Source organism: Physeter macrocephalus, chromosome 2 (genome assembly GCF_002837175.3).
Source record: "Physeter macrocephalus isolate SW-GA chromosome 2, ASM283717v5, whole genome shotgun sequence".
In the NCBI taxonomy this organism is placed as follows: Eukaryota; Metazoa; Chordata; class Mammalia; order Artiodactyla; family Physeteridae; genus Physeter; species Physeter macrocephalus.
Window position 1 is genome coordinate 84,241,688 of NC_041215.1, and position 20,768 is coordinate 84,262,455.

At 35.7% G+C, this 20,768-nt stretch overlaps 1 protein-coding gene across 1 annotated transcript in view; it reads right to left on the bottom strand.

Annotated features, from left to right (window-relative positions):
* The window catches only part of SESTD1 (SEC14 and spectrin domain containing 1), a 141,425-nt gene that overhangs the window by 69,471 nt on the left and 51,186 nt on the right, over positions 1–20,768 (bottom strand). Inside the window, exons 5-6 of the mRNA XM_024122173.3 lie at positions 14,716–14,806; positions 10,612–10,725 (exon numbers count right to left, since the gene is read on the bottom strand). Coding sequence (XP_023977941.1) covers positions 10,612–10,725; positions 14,716–14,806 — 205 coding nt within the window. The remainder of the gene's footprint in view (positions 1–10,611; positions 10,726–14,715; positions 14,807–20,768) is intronic.

Consider the following 20,768-nt stretch of genomic DNA (forward strand, 5'->3'; position numbering starts at 1 on the left):
GCAACTATGTATGAGAAAACGTCTGTAAGCCTGGCCTGGTAGACAACTCACTGACTGTGTAGAAAGTCTTTCATTCCCCATAAATGAAGATCCAAATTCGATTTAATCACATTATATATCATCTTTTTTACCATAATTTTTAGAGTACTAAAGACATTATGATATTGAAATAATAATTTTGATGAAATGAGTACAATTTATTCATCTGGGGATAATTGTCTTGAGGCAAATTTTCAGCATTACCATTCTTATGCTCCTTATTACATTGTTATATATAACAAATATCAGTTTAAAACAGAATTTTATGGTTTCTGTTATTGACGAGTGTTTCATTTAAAATAAAACCACCATATCATTTACGATTTCTAGCTGAGTGATAAATCTTGAATGACTGACAGATCTCCAACTAACTAGTCAACTGATAATATTAGAAAGATTTTAAACTCAATTAAATTAACTCAAAATGGTTTAAAGATGTCAACATTAAGACCTGAAACCTTAAAACTCCTGGAAGAAAACATATGCTGTAAGTTCCTTGACAGAGGTCTTGGCACTGATTTTTTTTAATCTGACACCGAAAGCAAAAGCAACAAAAGCAAAAATAAATAAGTGGCACTACATCATACTAAAAAGCTTCTGCACAGCAAAGGGAACCATCAACAAAATGAAAAGGTAACCAACTGAATGGGAGACAGTATTTAGAAATCATATATCTGATAAGGTACTAATATCTAAAATGTATAAAGAACTCATACAACTTAATAGCAAAAAAACAAACATCCGATTAAAAAATGGGTAGAAAATCTGAACAGATATTTTCCAAAGAAGACATAAAGATGGCCAACAGGTTCAACATCATTAATCATCAGGGAAATGCAAATCAAAACTACAATGAGGGCTTCCCTGGTGGCGCAGTGGTTGCGCGTCCGCCTGCCGATGCAGGGGAACCGGGTTCGCGCCCCGGTCTGGGAGGATCCCACGTGCCGCGGAGCGGCTGGGCCCGTGAGCCATGGCCGCTGGGCCTGCGCGTCCGGAGCCTGTGCTCCACAGCGGGAGAGGCCGCAGCAGAGGGAGGCCCGCATACCACAAAAAAAAAAAAAAAAAAAACTACAATGAGATATAATCTCACACTTGCTAGAATGGCTATTATCAAATAGACAAGAAGGGCTTCCCTGGTGGTGCAGTGGTTGAGAATCCGCCTGCCGATGCAGGGGACACGGGTTCGTGCCCCGGTCCGGGAAGATCCCACGTGCCGCGGAGCGGCTGGGCCCGTGAGCCATGGCCACTGAGCCTGCGCGTCCGGAGCCTGTGCTCCGCAACGGGAGAGGCCACAACAGTGAGAGTCCCGTGTACCACAAAAAAAAAAAAAAAACAAAACAGACAAGAAATAACACGTTTTGGCAAGAATGTGGAGAAAACAGAACCCTTGTACATTGCTGGTGGGAATGTAAACTGGTGCAGCCACTATGGAAAACAGCACAGAGGTTCCTCCAAAACCTCTGTACCTTCTGAATAAGTCAGAAGGAGAAAGAAAAATAGCATCTCTTATATGTGGGATCTTAAAAATTAGCAAACAAAAACAAGCTCATAAATACAGAGAACAGCTTGGTGGTTGCCAGAGGTGGGGTGGGGGGTGAAAGAAATGGGTGAAGGGGGTCAAAAGGCATAAAGAAAAAAAAATAATGTATTTTAAATGAAAAAAAATTGCTTATATTTTTAAAAAGGAGAATATTTTTAAAAATAAAGTCTTCCTTTAAGCATTTATCAATTTGGAAAATAATATGAGAAAACACTAAAAAAACACTAGACCTGGCTAGGAATACAAAGCTTAAAGAGAGATTGATATGAAAATCATAATATCAAACTTCAGAAAGTAGTTTCTATTATTCTGCAGTGATATGAATGTTCAGTATGTCACTAATGTCCAAATTCAAATTTTACAAAATATAATCCTATAAAAAATATAATTCACATATCCGAAAAACTATCTAAATCTTAGGGAATGCTCAAAAGATATTACTGGGTGTTCATTCATGCAGTGCTTAGCTCGTGCCTTCGACTGACTTTCTACAGACTAATCAATAGGTATTAACATCTGTAGGGACAAGGGTTAACTTTTAGATTTTGTCCAGAAGAAATGCAAATAATTTATGATCTGTGCAGTAGATAAATTTCTGTCCAGTAGGGTAACAGAGAACCTAGAAGTTTAGAATTTATGGATCTGCAGGACATTAACTAGTTTTGTATCTAATTTGGCAATCTTATCTGCCTATAAAAATCCTAAATTCTTCAAATGCTCTTTGAACCACACCTCACAAATTACTGATAACTTCATTAGTTAATGAGTTGCATAATACGTTTAATTTACACTTATTTCATATTTACATGGGAGTCATGATTTTACCCTTATGAAAATCACACTTTAACATATGCTTTATCTTATCTGTTCAGGGATGTGGTGGGGATTATATTCTAATTTTTATCTAGTAAGCAATTGTTAATTATCTTCAAATATCCACCTCCATGAATATCCTAATATGTATGGATACAATTAAATTCTTGAAGAAAAGGTTTATTGGTTATATTCAAAGCAGCTATCATTTTAATAATCAGAAATCTAAATTTCAGATCTATTTCCAGGGAAATCTGAAACCTAGTAACAAGCACAAACGGAACCAGGGTAAAATGGAGGAACTACAAAAAGGAGGGAAAAAGACCACTACCTACATGAGTTTTTGCCAAGTCCTTTCAAAGGAAATTTAAAAAACATAATATTTTTAAAATAGTAAAGTCCTACATAAATATTACTTTTTCCTTTATTTTATATATGTTAGAGAGGTCAAGACAAATTGAACTACACCACAGTATTTTATTAACTAGCACACAGCATTGTTCAGCAAGTTTGAGGAGAAAGATATTTATCATATGGTCTTTAATCAAAACATCTATGAAGGTTTTCTGGAATTCAATTTACAAAAAGACTTAAAACTTATTTCTCCTTTACTCCCACTCTTCCATCTGTAACTAAAACACTTATCCTCTCCTAATAAAACATTCCCAATGAACCTAACACTGAACCTTTCACTCTGTAGGCACTCAGATGTTTTATTTATTTTTTTATTTTATTTATGCTAACAATGTGTGTGCAAGATCTAAAATGAAAATGTGTCTTTGTATATAACTTTGTGTGCTTAGTACAGATTCATGTGTATGTGTCATACATATACTATTTCAAAGTGTATGTCTGCTTATATCTGTTTGTGGAAGGATATTTTTCTCACTAAAGAAAATAACTTTCTGCAAAAACTACAAAGAAGTCATAAGAGATGGAGCTAGAGGTATTCTTGACAGAGAAACATGAAGGAAGTCTTCGGTCCTAGATCCTAACATTAGTATGCCCTCAAAAAGAGAATAGGATCAGATGTAGCAATAAGACGAGGTAAGAGAAGAAAACAACTTAGAATGGTGGCTTGTTATCATTACCAGTAAAAAAAAAACACTTTGACTATCATGAATGACAATAAAGAATGTGAAGGTGAGATCATTTTGATTATTACTTTCTCAATTTGAGGATAAGGTTAATGCCAGTACTACTTCAATTTTACCTTGTCATTAGACAGACTATAGATACTATTATCTAACCAGCAAAGGTATCAAAGCCACCAGGTATAATGTTGCTGAAGGTCAGAAAGTACTGGAATATCTGAGTTGCTAAAAAGGAAAATGAACAGGTAGGTATTAATTTCAGAGACAAGAAGGATAATATAAAGAAACATTTAGGTGACCAATGAGAAAGGAATATTCAGTTGCTGATGAAAAACATTAGGGAAGTGAACAAGAGGAAGCCCATCTGGAAGAAAGAATTTAGATAGGATGATAGGTAAGAAAATGTGAAATCATGGGAACAGGTTGTCATTAAAATGACAACTGGGTGTTTATTTGATGAATATTGTGGACAGCTAGTAATAAGTCTTTGTTATGAATAATTCAATAAGGTAAAACACAAACTTTTGCTTACAGGAACACCAGTACTCATAACAAAGTTATCCTTTTAAAAATATTTAGAATATATACAAAAACATAGGCTTAATTACAATAGCCCAAATGATCCAAAATAATATCAAGGAAAATAATTAATCAAACAAACATCTATATTGAATTTAATTATATATAACTCTCAGTATCATTTAATGGCTGGTGTTGAATTGCCCCTTAAAGCTGATTATGTTTGGCGGTATATTAGCCAGCATTTGAAATTACTCTCATCTCATTAGGACATTAGGCTTTTAAATAAGTGTTTAGTGCTTATTTACTTGGGAAAAATATTCTAACTGAATCTCTTTAGTGTCTAAAAGAAAATATATTGACAGAAGAAGCTTTAACACCTGAGTCTTAAAACATCAATCTATGATATCAGTTCAAGGCAGACAGGAATTCTCTGTCTTCCATTTTTTCCTCCAAGATGCAAGGTACTTAGCCACTACAAATTCATATAGCATGAGACCCAACTAGGCATACATAGTATTTCCGATCAGATGCGCACACCTAAGCAGGATGTGACAGGTTCCTCACAAAAAGGATCTTTGCTTCTACTTGGAGTTCACAGAGTTAGTTTCTGAACCACTGGCCTCCGTCCACTTTGCATTCCTTCAGAGCAACATTTCCTGCATGCCCCTGGCATGAAAGGTAGACTTCCCTGCCTGTATGAAATACTCATTCACCGTGGCAACATCCAGGCCTCCTACATTCAGCTTTTGCTTTCTTCCCTCATTACACTTTTGATTCTCCTCCTTGGTATGCAGCTTCCTATCCAGCAATCAGGGTAACACCTTTCCTAACATAATCCAGCAGCCAGGGTTGCCTTCCCTTACACTGCTGGCACACAGCTTCTAATAAGTCTACATCACAGTCAAGTCAACCAATGACAAAAGTTTGCAAGATAAAACTGAACAACAAAACAACTGTCTTCTGCTTAGGATATGTAGAAAGATGGAAAGAGCATCGTTCCAATCCTTACAACAACAAAATAATGCATATTAATCTGAAAAATGACAACTTTTCTTGAACCCATCAGAGAGTTATAAGTCCACAAGAAAACCAATTAACCGGAAATCTAAGGAAAGATGAAATCCAAGGACACACGGAGCTGGAGCACTTGCTTACCTGGGGAAAATACCAGGTATGATACAAGCCAGGTAAGAATTCAGCTAAAGTTTTTAATGAATTGCTTAAGGCCACATGTGGTTTAGTATGAAAGCACAGAACCTGTGGGAAGCAAAGATACAAGAAGAATTCAAACTCACTTGTAGACTCTTCTCCACAGACCTCCCAGGGACTCATAAGAAAGATTGGGGGTAGGGAGGATAAGTAACTTCAAAACAGGTCTGGGGGAAGGGAACAGCAACCACCACTGTAAAGGCATGAAGCTGAAACACAGCCCAGATTCTTCAACTCTTTCTCCCCTAGAGAACAAAAACCTTCAGGTCCCGAGGGAAGGCAGCAAGCCTGGATGACCTTAGAGCACAAATAAAACCTCACTGCTGATATAGGAAGGGGAAAGACAGGCCCTCTATCCCAGTGGAGGCAGGAATATATTATGAGCCCAGACTACCATAGCCCTCCTAAAGCTGGGGAAGAGGGCCCTATTCCCTAGACCCTGGGTCACAGAGTCTGCCTAAGACTGAGGCTGAATCAGAACAACAGAAAATGCCCTACCAACAAACACTGAGTAACAAGTAACAGCACTCTATTCCTGAGGAGGGTCAACAGTGCAAAGAGAGACCTTTTCTGAGGCACAGGTGCAAAGGAAAGACCTGCAGCTGAGGGTGAGACAAACACTAACTCTAGAGGAATCTAAAGCCTGTGATACACTGAGGAAAAGAAGAGCAACAACAAAAGCCAAAGCCAATTCAACTCCTGGCTAGACTAAATCAACCCCTCCCGTGCCCCACTAAAATCCGAGCACATACCAAGATGGGTCCATGTGCAGGCAAAAATACGATTTATCTCAGTCTTTACTGTCCTAAACAAGATGTCCAACACCCAACATACAAAAAGCAAGAAAGAAAACAACCCACTGTCAGGAAAAAAACCCAAACAACATAACTAGAGTAAGACAGACCCAGATATTGGAACTATTAGGTATGGAATTTAAGATAACTATGATATATGCTAACAGTTCTCATGGAAGAACTGCAAGATAACATGCAAAACAGATGGGGATTACAGCAAAGAGACAGAAACCATAAGAAAGAATCCAGTAGAAATGCTACAAACCAAAAACATGGTAAATGAGATAAAGTACATTTACAACTGGCTCATTAATAAACTCAACACAGCCAAGGAAACAAACAGTGAACTTGAAAATGGATCAAGAGAAAATACCCAAACTGAAACACAAAAAGAAAAAAAAATAGAGCACCAACCTAGAATGGTGAGAAATTTTCAAATGGTCTAACATACATGCAATTAGAGGTTAGAAGGAGTAGAAAAACAAAATGGGGCAGAGGAAATATTTGAAATGAAAATGTCTAAGAATTTTCCAAAAGTGAGAGCAGAAGTCAAACCAGAGATCCAAGAAGTGCAGCAAACAACAAATAGAATTAACACCAAATAAAACATGTCTAGACATTACAAAATGTCTAGATTTGAAAAAAATTTTCAGTTTTTGCTGAAAACCAAAAACAAAGCAAAAATCTTGAAGGTGGCCAAGGAAGATAAAAGATATATAACATATAGGGGACCAGATACAAACAATAGTAGAGTTCTCCTCAGAAACCAAGGAAATGAGAAGGCAATGGTGTGATATAGTTAATGTGCTAAAAGAAAAAAAAATCAAACAATGAAAGAAAATTCTATACCGACAGAAAATAACTTTCAAAACTGAAATCAAGACTTTTTTCAGGCAAACAAAATCTGAGAAAACTCCATGCCAACAGACCTGCAATGTAAGATATTTTTAAAGGAAGTTCTTTAGGCAGAAGGAATATACCAACCAAAAAGCTGAAAAGAAATGAAGAACACTGGGTGTTGTGAGCAACCATACTTCCAGGAGATGCTTCCCAAAGGAAGAGCCCTGGGGAAAACTAAGTATGGGAAACACTATATGTTAAATGTATCTTATGATCATTCACAACACATATTAGCAAAGTAAAAGTTTGTAGTAAAGAAATGTTTAATTAAAAAAAAAAATGAAGAACACTGGAAATGTCATAAATGAAGGTAAATATGAAATTAATTTTTTATTTTAATTGCTATAAAAGACAAGAGACTATCTATAGCAAAAACAGTAGCAATATATTGTGTGCTTACACTATAGTAAAAGTAAAATGTATGTAAACAATGGAAGGAAAGTATTAGAGATATACTGTATTAAGGAATTACCAGTGTTAAGTGGTATATTATTTGAAGATAAGACTCCATTAATTAAAGATGTATATTGTAAACCTAGGGCAACCACTGGAAAAAAAATACTTAAGAGATATAAATTACCAGTCAATAATGGAGATAAAATGTAATCATAAAAATACTCAATCCAAAAGAAGGCAGAAAAAGAAAAAAATACATAAAATCTAGCAAGATGGAAGATTTTAATCCAACCATATTAATAATTACATTAAATATAAATGGTCTCATAAACCAATGAAAAGACAGATTGTCAGACTGGATATGAAAACAAGACCCAACTATATTATATTTATAAAAAATCCACTTTAAATGTAAAGAAATAGGTAAATAGATGATATATAAACAGGTAATACGGAAAAAGATACAATATACAAACACTAGTCAAAGGAAGCTGGAGTAGCTACATTAGTATCAGACAGTGTACACCTCAGAACCAGATTATCATGGATAAAAAAGGGACATTTAATAATGAAATGATAAACTGGTCAACTCAGTAAGAAGACATAATGATTTTAAATCTATGAACTCAACAGAAGAACTTAAAAATACATGAAGAAAAAACTGAGAGAAATGAGAAATAAATCCACAATTATAGTTGAAGAATGCAATATTCCTCTTTCACTAATTGATAGAATAAGTGGACAGAATATTACAAAGACTATAGAAGACCTGAACAACATTATGAACAATCTTGACAGTTACAGATCACTCCACCCACAACAGCAGAATACACAGGCACAGTACATGGAGAACACATGTGCATAAGGAAATCACCAAGATAGAGCATATACTGGGTCAAAAACCAAACCTTAACAAACTTAAAATAACCGAAGTCATAAAATACATATTGTCAGACTACAATATATACAAATATTAACTAAAAATGGATAGATCTAAATATAAAGCCTAAAATTATACAACATCTAAAACGAAACACGAGAGAAAATCTTTGTGACCTTGGATTAGGCAAAGATTTCTCAGCTATGATACCAAAAGCCTGATTCATAAGAGAAAAATTTAAAAATCAGACTTCATCAAAGTTAAAAACTTCTTTAAAAATGCTGTTAAAAGAATGAAAAAGCAAACAACAGATGGAGATGCAATTTTTGCAAATGACATATCTGATAAAGGATTTCTATCCAAAATATATAAATAACTCTCAAAATTCAATAATAAGAAAACAAAAAGCCTTAATTCTTTTTTAAAAATTGGGTAGAATTGAACAGACGCCACCAAGGAAGGTATATGGACGGCAAACAAACACTTGAAAATATACTCACATCATTAATCATTAGAGAAACGCACGTTAAAACCACACTGAGATACCTCTACACACCTACTAGAGTAACTATAATTTAAAGACAAAGAAAACCTGACAATGCTAAGTGCTGACAAAGATGCAGCTGGAACGTTCACACTATGCCTGTGGGAATGCAAAATGATACAGCCACCTTGAAACTGTCAATTTGGAAGTTTCTTATAAAATTAAACATACACTTACCATATGACCCAAGAATCCCACTCCTAGGTATTTTATCTCTTAAAATAAAAACTTCGCACAAAAGCCTATACACAGATGTTTACAGTGACTTTATCTATAATCACCAAAAACTGAAAACCACTCCAAATGTCCCTCAACTGGGGAATGGATAAACAGACTGTGGTACATCTACACAGTGGATTACTACTCAGCAATAAGAAAGGAAATACCAGTACATCCAACAACATGGATGAATCCCAAATGCAAATGCATATGTGAAACAAGCAGATTAAAAATGCTACGTACTTTATCATTCCAGTTACATGGCATTCTGGAAAAGGCAAAAGCCACAGGGACATAAAACAGATCAGTGGTTGTCAGGGACTAAAGATGGAAGAAGGAGTTGACTACAGAAGAATATGAGACAATTACTGGAGTAATGAAATATTCCTTAGTTTCTTGATTATGGTGATGGTTACAGAACGGTCTGTGTTTGTCAGAACTCTCAGAACTGTACACTAAAATGATGAATTTTACTGCAGTTAACTTTTTTTTAAGTGCAGAAAAAAATCACACGTTTTAAAGACATTTTGTGCTACCTCATTTAAAAACTTAACTAGATTTTCTTCAATCTTTATCTAAGACACCTTGGAGACTTTTCCTCCATACCAAAAAAAACTGACTTTACTGAAAATGAAAATGACTATTGTAGTCTGGCAAAGTCCACAATGAGTCCTTATTGTCTGACTCCTGTAAACATTCCAAGGCTAGATTCTACAGGGTTGAGTTAGTTTTTGCACCCTTCAGTGCTTCCACACTTTAACTAATGTAAAGTTTAGCATCTATCAACTTTCCTACTAGGAAGCTGGGATTAATAGGCTGTGGAAGGAAAAATATGACTGAATTGTTTAAATTTGTATTCCATCTCAGGACTTCTTTCTGATCTGCAATAATATGTATAGCCCTCCCTCAGAAACCACAAGGGATTGGTTCTAGGAAACCCCATGGATACCAAAACCCACAGGTGCTCAATTCCCTTATGTAAAATGGCAAAGTACAATGAATACAGTTGGCCCTCTGTATCTGTGGATGTTAAACCCGAAAATAGGGAGGGTTGACTGTAAAAATCCACTTGTAAGTGGACCTGTGCAGTTCAAACCCATGTTGTTCAAGGGTCAACCAAGCTTGCACAGAAGAAAAGTAAGAGGGAGAGAGTAATGCCAATAGGAAAGGATGGATAACCGTGTTCATGTATCAAAACCAAACCAGATACTAAGAAATAATTATGACATCATACAAAATAGGCTCTAACTTCAATTTCTAAATGTCTAGGATTTCCTAGTATTAGTTAAATGTCTTCTTGGTAATGTAATAAAAATGTTTTTATATTCATTTTATTTATTTATTTTTGGCCATGCCGCACAGCATGTCGGATTTTTAAGGAAGTCCCTAAAAATGTTTTTAATAAAAAGCTTCTACTTATTCCAAAGATTCACAAAGAGTGATGAAAATGAAAACAAGAAAGCATTTGTGGCCTTGACAAAGAATCATAATTCATTCAACAAGTATGTGAATGCTGACTAAATATTAATCATTACTTAGGCACTAATTGAGCATTGCATAAGCACTGCTTAGTATCCAATGCTGAACAAACAAAATAATACCAGCAAAATGCTGTTTTTAAAGATATAACACACTTCTATTTTTTTATAGAGTATATTTACCTCAAAGCCAAGTCTATCCTTTTCTTTCCAAAAACAAAAATGTGTTACTTTCTTATCCCAGAATTCATCTGGCTTCACTACACAAACAAGGGACACTTCAGCTGGAACAACATTCTATAAAATACAATAAAAAATTACAAATTATACATGTAAAATGAATAATTTATTAAAGTTATAAATTATTAGATATTCATGATTAGGCTGAGTAATTAGGAGACCTTTGGAAAATAATTAAAATAATAAAATAGAAGCAATACTGCAAACTTCAAAATGTACATGGCAATACAGAAATACTTGAAAGACAAGCTGATTCAGAGAAGATTTCAAAAAACAATGTAATACAGACAGTACATGTGAATTATTTTTGTATTTTACTGAATCTCTCTAACAGGAATATATTTAAGCTGCAAGATAATTTTTAGTTGAGAAATTATTAAATTTTGTTTTTCTATGATATGAAAAAAATTTTTTATAACACAATCATCTTAGAGAATTTCTTCCAATAACGTAAATCAATATTCTCACAAAATGTTTCTTACCAGCCATTATACAAAAAGGCCAAGATTCTGCGTGATTATTAACTAGAAGAAGAGGACAAAGCTAAACCTCAACAAACACAATTTCACATTTACTAGATGCAGTTATTCATATCATCTAAAGAATGGAAATTAACATTTACTGAGTTTAATAAATATTCCACATATATTTTATCAGCAAGTCCCATGAAGTCTATCTTTAAAATATATCTTAATTAAACCTACCCATTTTTACCACCTACACTGCTAACATTCCCAGACTAGTCAGCCTTTTGAAATACCCTCTTAGCAGGCCTCCCTGCTTCACGTTTTCTCATGCTCCGAATAAAATTCAAACCCCTTACCAAGGCCAAGAAGGCCCTCCAAGCTCAGGGTTCCATGACCTCAGACCTCATCTCACACCTCGCCCCTCTCAGCTCACTCCTCTAACACAGCCACACTGACCTTCTTGCTGCTCCTAGAATGTGACAAGTCTGCTCCCAGTTGAGGACTTTGCCCTTGATGTTTCCTCTGCCTGGAATGTTCTTTGCCCTATACCTAGGAGTACTTCCTCAGTTTATTTAGGATTCTACTCAAGTATTCCCTCTTCAGAGAGACCTTCTCTGACCACCCTATCTAAAGTAGCAGCATCTGACTCAGTCTCTTTTCACCAATTTATTTTTCTACAGAGCATTTATCCTTATATGATGTTACATTACTTACTAATTTGCCTAACTGCTTATTGTCTGACTCCTCAAACAGAATATAGGCTTCCCAATGGCAGGTACCTTATCTATAATGTTACTCCTATATCTCCAGAGCCTGTGACAGTGCCTGACATATAGAAGATACTCCATAAATCTTTGTTGAATAAATGAATTCACATTAACAAGTGGATCTCATCCTTCCACTTTTACAGAAAAGTAAACTGAGCTTGAGAGAACTAAAGTAACTTGTCCAAGGGAACAGAGTTGTGAGGGATGGCACTGGATTAGAAACCAGGTTGATCTGACTCTAAAGTTCTACCATACCATTCCAAATGTTCTAGACCAGGGGTCAGTAAATTCTTTCTGAAGGTCCAGATAATAAATATTTTAGGCTTTGCAGGCTATACAGTCTCTGTTGCAACTATTTCAATTCTGTCCACATAGTATGAAAGCTGCCATAAACAATATGTAAACAATAAAACTCTATTTATAAACTCTATTTATAAAATAGTGGTCAACCACTATTCTAGACCATAAATGGCACTACTGAATAATAATAATGTTATATAATTATAAGTATTGATTAGGGGAAAATAGAAAACTTTTCAATTTAAACATGTCACTGTGTACATCACAAATCTAGCGCCTCCTGCAATGACTGGGTTGTGAATAAAGTTAAAAAAAAAAACCACCTCAGTGTTATCAAAACTTTTATCAGAGGGGCTGGGAAATTTAGGGTAAAATGAGGTTTATTTATATGTTGATTGTGGAAGAATATTATTTCAAAATCATTGCGTATTAAAGCTGTGAGAAACAAGAGAAACCAAGCCACCCATTTTAGAGAATATTTGTTACAGGCAGAGCCAGCACTAAGCTCTGGGCTCCCAAACAGCCAGTACCAGTACCTTCTGAAATAAAAGCAATGAATAACTTTGTATGTAGAAACTGTTTGACTAGGAGCAAACAACAGGCCATTGCAACTTCTGAAAATCTTAACTATTAATAAGTCCAAAAGTTGTTAAAATACCTATCAGAAAAGAAAAGGCAAGAGGGGATTAAATCATCCATTGATTGTTCTTCAAAAGTGCCACTGATCAAGGTCCAGTTCAAAGAGCAAGTCCCAAACAGCTCATCTGTGACACAGTTGAATATGGAAGAACACAAAGTCATAATTAATGGATTTCTCATCTAATAGTTATTTTAACAACTTGTACAGAGAAGAGTTAGTCTTCAGGGTTTGGAATACAAAACTGCTGGGAACATATTTGACAGAAAAAATTATTATGGGACACCAATCTGTGTTCCCTTAAAAACTGATCCACTGGAACCTCTGTCCTTTCCAACCCAAAGGAGTGATTCTAATGATGAAGGTTTAGGCCAACCAGTTAAGAATAAGGTAATGGGGAGATAATTTGGGAACCACCTCAGATACATCCCACTGGTAAATATACACTTTTAAAGGATAAAAACTTGGGGCTTATGTTGTGCCAGGTTCCAAACGTGACTCTCTCCCATGTTCACCACGAGAACCTGGGTATATTACTTAAAATCCTTGAAGACCTTTAGGGATCATAGAACCTGCCTCCCAAGTTTGTGAGGATGAAATTAAATGAGATCATTTATATAGCAAGCTTTGTGCACAGTACCTGAACCATACTAAGCACTAAAACTAAAAACTGAAATTACCAGTTCCCATCCCTTGAATTTCTTTTTCCTAATTATCACAAATAAAATATAAACCATTAAGAATCATTCTCCCTAGTTATCATTTAAAATTTTAAATTATATTCCTTTCCACAGAACCCTAAAGCAGCTACCGATTATTTCCCAGTTCATTTAAAATTCTTGATCTTTCCTTCAGTATCACTGATACTTACCTAATTCAATGTTCAACATCCCACATAACAGCCAATATATTGCCCCCAAACTGGCCTGTCATCAGCTCCTTTCATTGTATTCACTTAATTTTTGAGCTATCACTGAATCAGTGTCCCTGCCAGGAATGACCTTTTCACCTTCTTTCATTTAAATTAGATAATCTCTCTTATTTAACTCACTTAACTTTTACTTTCTATACAAGCCCTTCTAAGGAAACCCAGGTACATGAGAGCAATCTGTCCCCTTTTAATCACTCAAACAAATACTGTATTTTTCTCTTTCAGATCACAGTATCCTCAATACTCTCACAATAAACCAACAAATATTTACTAGGTACCTACTATGTGCAAGGGATTACAGAAACATTCTGTGAGGAGCACAAGGAAATATAAACATAAGAATAGGACCAGATCAGGGATTCTATAATCACAGCTGTTTATGAAATGCTTATCTGTGACCTGCTAAAGCCCCCAAGGACACAGCTGTCGAGTACGTTTCTTCTAGATCAGAGATAGATATAAGACTATTATGAATCCTGGTGATTTTTGAAGGAAAAAGGGTAACAGAAGGCAGAAACCTATGAGAACCACCTGAGAAGCTTTTTCAGATTAGACTTACCCAGTCCTACTCCCTACCTATGGTATTAGGAGGGGGTGGAGGTGGGATGATGTAGCTACTACGGTGTGCAAAAGCTCCTAGATGAGTCTGATAACCTCTGCCCTCACACTTTGAGACTCATTGGCTTAGTTGTTTAAATTACTTAAACATGACGTATTATTTTGGGTCATTTACAAACCTTTAGAATAAGGTTGAAATTTATTTTACTATCCAAGTAAAACCTATAAGAATTGAATCTAAACAATCCAATAGTGACCTTGCATTTCAGAACTCAGTCACTGCTGAGAAGCTTGGGCACAGTCTGATAAACAAAATGCATTTGCCACTATCACCTCATCTGTTGCTGTACAATAAAACCACTTCCTAATAGTCAAAAATAAAATTACCTGTAGCATTAAGACTACTGTTTTCACCACATTCCACTGGGATTTTCTGCCATCCACAATCACGGTAAATCCTCTAGCCTTACACTTTTCACTGAAATGAAACAAAATTACAGAGTATTAAAACAAGCTTCCTATTTTATTCTTAATAATCCTAAATGAAGTTTACAGTGTAATCATATATGGAGCAGCATTAATCTCAATTGACTTGGTTTGCACTGTCAATAAATAAAATTCTTCAGTGTCCTTTCAGTTTTCTCAAGCAATTTATTTTTCTCATTTCAGGAAACACTGACAATTTATAAGCTAATTTGGTATGAAAATTACTCTAAAAGCATGTAAATTCAATGTCTTAAAAAGAGAAGTAATCAAAGCAACATTCAAATAGTCTCACTAGCCTCTCAATCTCTTCATCTGTAAAATGGGATCACAGTGAAGTAGGTAACTAATGACTGCCAAGTGTGGACGTACTTTCTTGTCTCTCCTTCCTGCCAGAAGTGTAAGGTTGTGAAGTGATATTTCAAAACAGGTAGAAAATAAAGTAAGCTATTATTAAACCACTGGAAATAAGCTTCTTGGTGTTCCTTTGGGGAAATTTAATGAGGTGAAGTAGCATTGGTGTATATAAGAATTCAAAGCTTGAATACACCATGTCTGACCCATCTCTGCTTTCACTTCTGCATTCTTAGTCACTTGACCAGCACAGTATTATCTTGAGTGTTGGAAAATGTGTTATTGCTATATATTACATTCAATTATTCAAGTACCAACTAAACACTTCTCAGAAGCCTGCCCTAGTAAAATGCAACAACATGGAAAAACTCTATCCTATGACCAAAACTGCACAGCTATATTATTATTATTTATTATTACTATTACTATTTGTTTTACTTATAAAATCAACTTAAAGTAAAGATCTCAACTGCCCTCCCTCTAATATAGTGGAAGAAACTGCAGCTTTGCTTAGCAGAGCAAGGATTTGATAGTGAAAATTCTCCCCACACAAAGTTCTCCCATTGCCTACATTATAGGAAAGGTTAATAGCAGGCCCTTTCCTGAGATTTAAATCCAACAGTCCAGGGAATTTTACTAATCCTCCCTTACTCTCTCCAAACATTCACATTAACCTCAAGAGGATTATGGGAGAAGGATATCCAATTCTATTGAGAAACAGTAAGGTCACAAGAATGAGGATGATATTGCTAAAGATTTGGAAGAAGAATAGGTGCCTCTGTAGGCAGGGACAGAAGCTGAGCTTCCAAAGAAAGCAGAGAAGTGTTCAAGAGGTGAGGCAAAGTAAAACATATGTCCATACAAAAAACCTGCATACAGATATTCATAGCAGCATAATTTGTAACAGCCAAAATCCAAAATAACTCGAACGTCCAACAATAGATGAATGGAAAAAAAAATGTGGTAATCCATTCAATAGAGTATTATTCAATCATAAAAATAAATGAAGTACTGATATATGCTACAACATGGATAAACCTTGAAAACATGCTAAGTGAAAGAAGCCAGATTCAAAAGCCCATATCGTATGATTCCATGTATATGAAATGTCCAGAATGGGTAAATCCATAGAGACAGAAAGCAGACTGGTGGCTGACAAGGGCTGGGAGGAGGGGAGAATGGGATGAGGAGGGACTACCAATGGGTATAGGTTTCTTTTGGGGGCTGATGGCAATGTTCTGGAATTAGAGAGAGATGGTCGCACAACCTTGTGAATATACTGAAAACCACTGAATTGTAAACTTTAAAAAATGATGTTTATGATATGTGACTTATATCTTAATAAAAAAAAGTTGAAGTATTCTATTTTTGGATTTTGCATTACAAAATAAAGGATCCACTAAGCATTCGTGGGGGTACGGCAATACAGTGATCTCTTCTGCATCAGCAACAGCACATAAAGACTTGCTGGGGGAAGTAAATCTGACATCTAACCGCTAGTTGTGGGATCAGGTAAGGAGAAGACCACTCTGACTTAGGGAGGATACAAGCCCAACAAAGACCAGCCTAGTAGAGTAACTGTCAGTGAGTGGTCTTCAGAGAAGTGGCGGCAACTCAGGGACTCTACCAGTGCAGTGTGGAAATTTGCAGGAAGGGGAGCTAAGATACATGGAGCTGTCCAGTGGAGGGCCTTCCCTGGCTGGGACTAGAGCCCAAGAGAAGTAAGTCATCCCCATAATTTGGCACCTGCATCTATGAGGTACAGGTTACACAACCATTTTGTTAAACAAGTTAAGTTTTACACAAACGAGATATTTATATCTCAAAGCACACTAAATTAATCTGTATATTAAGACAAAGAAAGTAATGAAGCTTGCAAATACCATCTGCAGTGACTTAAGGGCATAAAATACTCTAAATTTATCTTTTAGAGTACTTAAAAACACCCTTAATCATAATTTTCTCACATTTTACTAAGATAGATAAAGAAAATACACACAATTCAAAGATACTACATATTTGAAAATTGTAAGACCAAGTGATCTTTCAACTACTTGAAAGGAATTGTTTGTTTGTTTGTTTATTTAAATTTTTTAGCTGTGCCACACAGCATGTGGGATCTTAGTTTCCCCGACCAGGGATCAAACCCACGCCCCCTGCATTGAAAGTATGGATTCTTAACCACTGGACCACCAGGGAAGTCCCTTTTTTAAAGAAATTGCAATCCTACAAGTAGAGTGATGGTTTAAACTGTTTTTAACAAGAACATACTTTGATTTAGAAGCCTATTATGTCCCTTATAAAGGGTGTGTTAGAGTAGCTGCAGTGCTATATTAGTAAATTCCTATACTACTATTAACATTTTATAATTTTAAGACCACTAACCAAAAAAAAAAAAATCTATTAAGACCCCACTTCCTTGTTCTTACTCCATTAGAGCCTCTCAAGGGTGACGTGGCTAAGTTAAAACAGCTATTAAAGGAGGAGCAGGTCCTTAATAAGCTCACTCACTTTGGCTAGAAAGAGACTGTCAATGGATTTTCTGTAGCTCTTCACTAATTTCTTTGATTACAACTAAGGGCTCCTTCTTTCCACTCGCAGAGCTCTGCTTATACTTACTTAATGGCACTAATTTTACTTATGCTTTTATTATAATTGCTTGTTTATAATTCACCTTCATTAGAAAACATGCTTCCAGAAAGCAAGGCTATAATTGTCTTGCTGATATCTTGGCAGCTTCCAGCTTTAAATACAGAGGGCCTCTAGAAATGTTAGAAGACACAGATCATATCACTCCTTGGTAGGAATGTAACAATGGCCTTCCTTCTCATTCAGAATTGAAGCCTCACCATAGTCTACGAGGTCCCGCCAAGGTCTGACTGCAGTCCCTCTGAGGGCTCTCCCAGAACCCTCCTTCTCTCAAACTGCTCCACCCACACTACCCTCCCTACTGATCACACAACACACTGAGCCTGCTCCTCACTCAGGGCCTTTCCACTTACTGCTCCCTCTGTCTAAGATACTCTTTCTTAAATGCTCTTTTATCAGCTATCTGTATGGCCTGGCCCTCACTTCACTCATCGCTGGTAAAATGTTACCTTCTCATTTTATAAAATATTGCAACACACTCCTTTGCACTCCATCCCTCCCTTAATTCTTTTCATGCTCTGTTCTGTAGACTTATGAACCTCCAACATACTATGTATTTATTTATAATATTCATTTGATTATTAGGGCATCAGGCCCATAAGGGCAGGGACTGGGCCTTTGTTCACCCATTTCCTCAGCACCTAGAATGATGAGGAACTCACTGTAGGATCTCACATATTTACTAAGTGACTGAAGACTTATGAGTAATCTCTGTGTGATTCTTGGCAAGTCATTAAACCTCTGTGTTCTGATGTTTCTTCTGTGACATAAATGAGTTTTTCTACAATTAGGAAGAACTGACCTAAAATCCAAATTTGAAAAAAATCAATACTTGAGAGAAACAGAAAAGTAACTTCTATAGATATTGACTCTCTACAGAATTAGATTAATCTGGGCAAGTACTTGGCAGCATTTCTATAAACAGGATTTAAGTATGGGTAAAGTGGTCAGTCTAGATGATTGAAGATGTCTGGTCTAGATGACTGTTAAGGTGCTTTCTAATCCTGACATTCCATGATTCTATAACTAGATGATCAACAATTTCCCTCTGAGCTAGAAAAATGCTATGATTTTAAATATACGCTGAATATACTGTTGAAAGAAAATGTTAAAACAAAAAAGATTTCCAAGATTTCCATTATGTTCAACTATGTTCACCACAGTTATTTTCATATGTCAATTCTCAATTGTGATAGATGCAGATTAAATGCAAAGGAATATTAAAAGTTATCAATAGCTATGGCACTGTGATTATAGCAGAGGTGAATACAACAGTGGCTAGAAACACAGGCTTGGAGTCAGACCACCAGGTCCAAATCCCCCTCCAACCCTGGTATGCCACATGTTCTTGGTCAAGATACTTAAATTACCCACTCTTTCTATGCCTTGGTTCCCTTATATGTAAGGGATAAGGATGATAGTGCTCGTCTCATAGGGCTGTTATGAGAATTAAATGACTACTGTTATCTAGTATTTCCTTAAGTATAGGATATTCTTTTTCACATATGCCTCCCAATCATCACCCATAAGTAAATTCCCAGGTCCATTTCAAATTTAATGTCTTCAAAGGAAAGCAAGACCAGCCTAGACAAACTTCTTACCCACCAAAATAGCTTCTACTGAGCTGCAACTTCTACATGTTTGATTTTCCAACAAATGTAAGATGTTCTGAAAATGATCAGCCAGCCTGCATTTGAGTACACAGAGCTATGAAGAAACTTAAGTAAGATAAAGAGCAGAAACCCATATCCACTGACTATTGATTACTAAGTATCAATATGAGGTACTGCACAGGATTATGAAAAAATATGTATTATACAACACAGTTTCTCCCTTCAAGAAGCTTAAGATCATTTAGAAAGGTTAGAAGGTAAAATAAAAGTATTTTAATTAGTGTCTACTTTACACTCACTGACGTCACCTTTTTCATGTTACTAGGGAAACAGATATCTTTGAAATTTTTTTAAATGTAAAACTTAAATAATAAATGTAAAAATTCAAGAATTATCATTAAACACATTATGATTAAATGCCTAAAGAGTCAGAAAGGGCAAGTGCTGTAAGTTTGGAGAACAGCTGGAAGACTCTGGGAAGTACCTACATAAAGGAGCTAATGAAACTTAACATAAAATGATACAGAGCAACAGGAATATAAGCAAAGGTACCACTTATTAATTTGGGTAAGTTTCTTAAATTTCTCTGCCCTCATTTTTTCATCTATGTAATAGGGATAATAATATTGTTATTTTGAAGATTGAGTTAATACAAGTGCTATAAAACTAAGTGCCTTGCATGATAAGCGCTCAAGAAATATGAAATGAAAGGGTAAGTCAAATCACACAAGGTCTTGGCATAGCAGTTAAGAAGGCTGAAAGACTGTCCTTGAGAGCGCACACCTAGTCTTTCTTGTCTTCACAATTTCACAATGCACGGTGTACAATGTCTGCACTTGGTAGCAACAAAATAAATGACTATTGAATTAAATTCATTGTGTGGAAAGGAGAGGAGGTCCTAGAAAACTGAGAAGGATGATAGAACTGTTGTTTCGGTGAAATTTATCTTGTCCTGTGTACAAATTGGGGAGAGACTGGAGATAGAGAAATTAGCTTGGCTATTGCTGTACTAGTCCAGCTTGACAACTCAGCCATCCCTCACGTGAACTTAAGCATATGAAAAGGGAACAGAGGAGACAGGAATTTTAAAAATAATTGGTAAAGAAAGGAAATACTAGCTTAGCTGTCACATTTTAAAACGGACATTATAAATTTTCAATACATATTCGTTGAATGAATGAAGTAAATATTAAAAAAGCACTCATCAACAGCATAAAGCACGTTCAGAGCATTTAACCACAGTGCTTTGAAGTAACTCTAAGATCAACACAATTATACCGTCATTTGCCAGAAGTGCATTTGCTAAGGAGGAAGAAGGAAGGCACTGCCTTAAACTTTCTT